The following is a 1892-nucleotide window of genomic DNA, read 5'->3' as shown; positions in this document are numbered from 1 at the left end:
AATTTATATATATTTAGGTTACAGAGTTTATCGTTGAGGCTCAAAACAACAACAGCCCAATATCTAATACGGTCGGCATCAACGCCTCCGGTTTGCTCTTCTTTGACTCCTCAACCACTGACATGGCCGCTATCATCTGTTAGTCTCTTCTCTCTTTTATACATGCATGCATGCATGCATGCATGCAGAGAATGCATGCAGAGAATGCATGCAGAGAGTGAATGCATGCAGAGTGAATGCATGCAGAGAGTGAATGCATGCAGTGAGTGAATGTAGGCAGATAATGTATAGATGCATGTATGTATGCATGCATACAAATATGTGTATATACATATGTGTATATGTATATCTATATCTATATATATGTGTGTGTGTATATATATTGTATATGCACATATTGCATGCATTTCAACAGAATTCCACATACAACAAACTCCCTGCATGCATGCATGCATGCATGCATGCATGAATACAAGCTGAAAAAGTGTAATAAACCCAGCCCCCTTTCCCTGTATCTACCGCAGGTTCTACAAACGAAGACGCGTACAACCCGCCGCAGCGAGCAGTTGAGATAACTTGTTTGACTTCAATTGAAGGAAATGGGGCTTTTGAGGGGCCCCCCGGGACCACCTTCTTCATCCGCTGCTCTGATGCATGCATGCACTATGGTAATTATTTTTTTAATAAATAAAGTTTCTCGCTTTTTTTTCTTCTTTCGGTTGAGTGGTTATTTGTATATTTATTTATTTATTTACACATTTATTTATTTATTTATTTATTTATTTACTTATTTATTTATTTACTTATTTACTTATTTATTTATTTATTTATTTATTTATTTATATATTCATCAGCCAACGAAGCCACACTGATAGGAGGGGAGAACGGGGTGTACACGGGCGACAGTTCAATATGTCTGGCGGCGATGCATGCGGGGCTGCTGACGAGAGGAGGCGAAGCAAAAGTACAGATTGTTGCAGCACCAGCAGAGTTTGAAGGAATCAATAGAAACGGCATTCGCTCAGACAGCAGACTCATAAACAATAAAAAAGAAAAAGCTTTCATACTCAAACCTGCTAACAATAACTGCAACAGGGAGACAGTGGAAAGCAGCAACAGCAGCAGCAGCAGCGGCAGCAGCAGCAACATTAGCAGCAGCAGCAGCAGCAGCAACGTTAGCAGCAGCAATATTAGCAGCAGCAACAGCAGCAACAGCGGCAGCAGCAACAGCAGCAGCAGCAGCAGCAGCAAGAGTTTTATAGAGTTGTATTCTTCTGATGAAGCGACATCAACTCTGAAGGCCACGGAAACATCTCCTCAAGAAAATGAAAAAATAAATGCTGCAGCAGAAACAGCACAGTTTGCAGCAGCAACAGCAGCAGCAGCAGCAACAGCAGCAGCACCAACAGCAACTCTAACACAGCCAGCACCAGCTGCAGCAGGAGCACCACCACCAGCAGCAGCAGCAGCAGCAGCAGCAGCAGGACCAAGAGGGGGAGACCCCTCTCCTGCTGGTGTTTTGTTTGCTAACGAAGAAATAAATGAAGCTACAACAACCGCCATCAATGATTTGTCTCTGATCCTATCGCACCGTCTGGGTGGGCTTGACGAGGATGCAGCAGAACATATTCGTCTTGCAGCAACAAAAGTAAAAAAATAAAATAAAATAAAATAAAATAAAATAAAATAAAATAAAATAAAATAAAATAAAATAAAATAAAATATTAATTATTTTTATATAAATATATATTACAGGCTATATCCACCGCCAGAGCAATTCTGAAGCCAACAGAAAGCATAGAAAAAGCATTAGAGGTGAGTGTTTTTTTTTGCATGCAAGTTGAGGTGTATGTACACCTGATATAAACTTATATAAATAATATTTATTTTAT

At 40.0% G+C, this 1892-nt stretch overlaps 1 protein-coding gene across 1 annotated transcript; it reads left to right on the top strand.

Annotated features, from left to right (window-relative positions):
- Positions 1-925: 925 nt before the first annotated feature.
- Positions 926-1660, top strand: EMH_0066280 (uncharacterized protein; the record flags this gene model as incomplete). The annotated part of the gene is made up of 1 exon (XM_013498487.1): positions 926-1660. One exon carries the CDS (start codon positions 926-928, stop codon positions 1658-1660), a length of 735 nt encoding a protein of 244 aa, XP_013353941.1.
- Between the last annotated feature and the right edge of the window lie 232 nt (positions 1661-1892).

The sequence above is a fragment of the Eimeria mitis genome, genomic scaffold, assembly GCF_000499745.2.
Source record: "Eimeria mitis Houghton genomic scaffold, Emh_scaff3456, whole genome shotgun sequence".
NCBI lineage: Eukaryota > Apicomplexa > Conoidasida > Eucoccidiorida > Eimeriidae > Eimeria > Eimeria mitis.
Note: the sequence above shows the minus strand (reverse complement) of the source record. Positions and strands in the feature narration are given on the sequence as shown.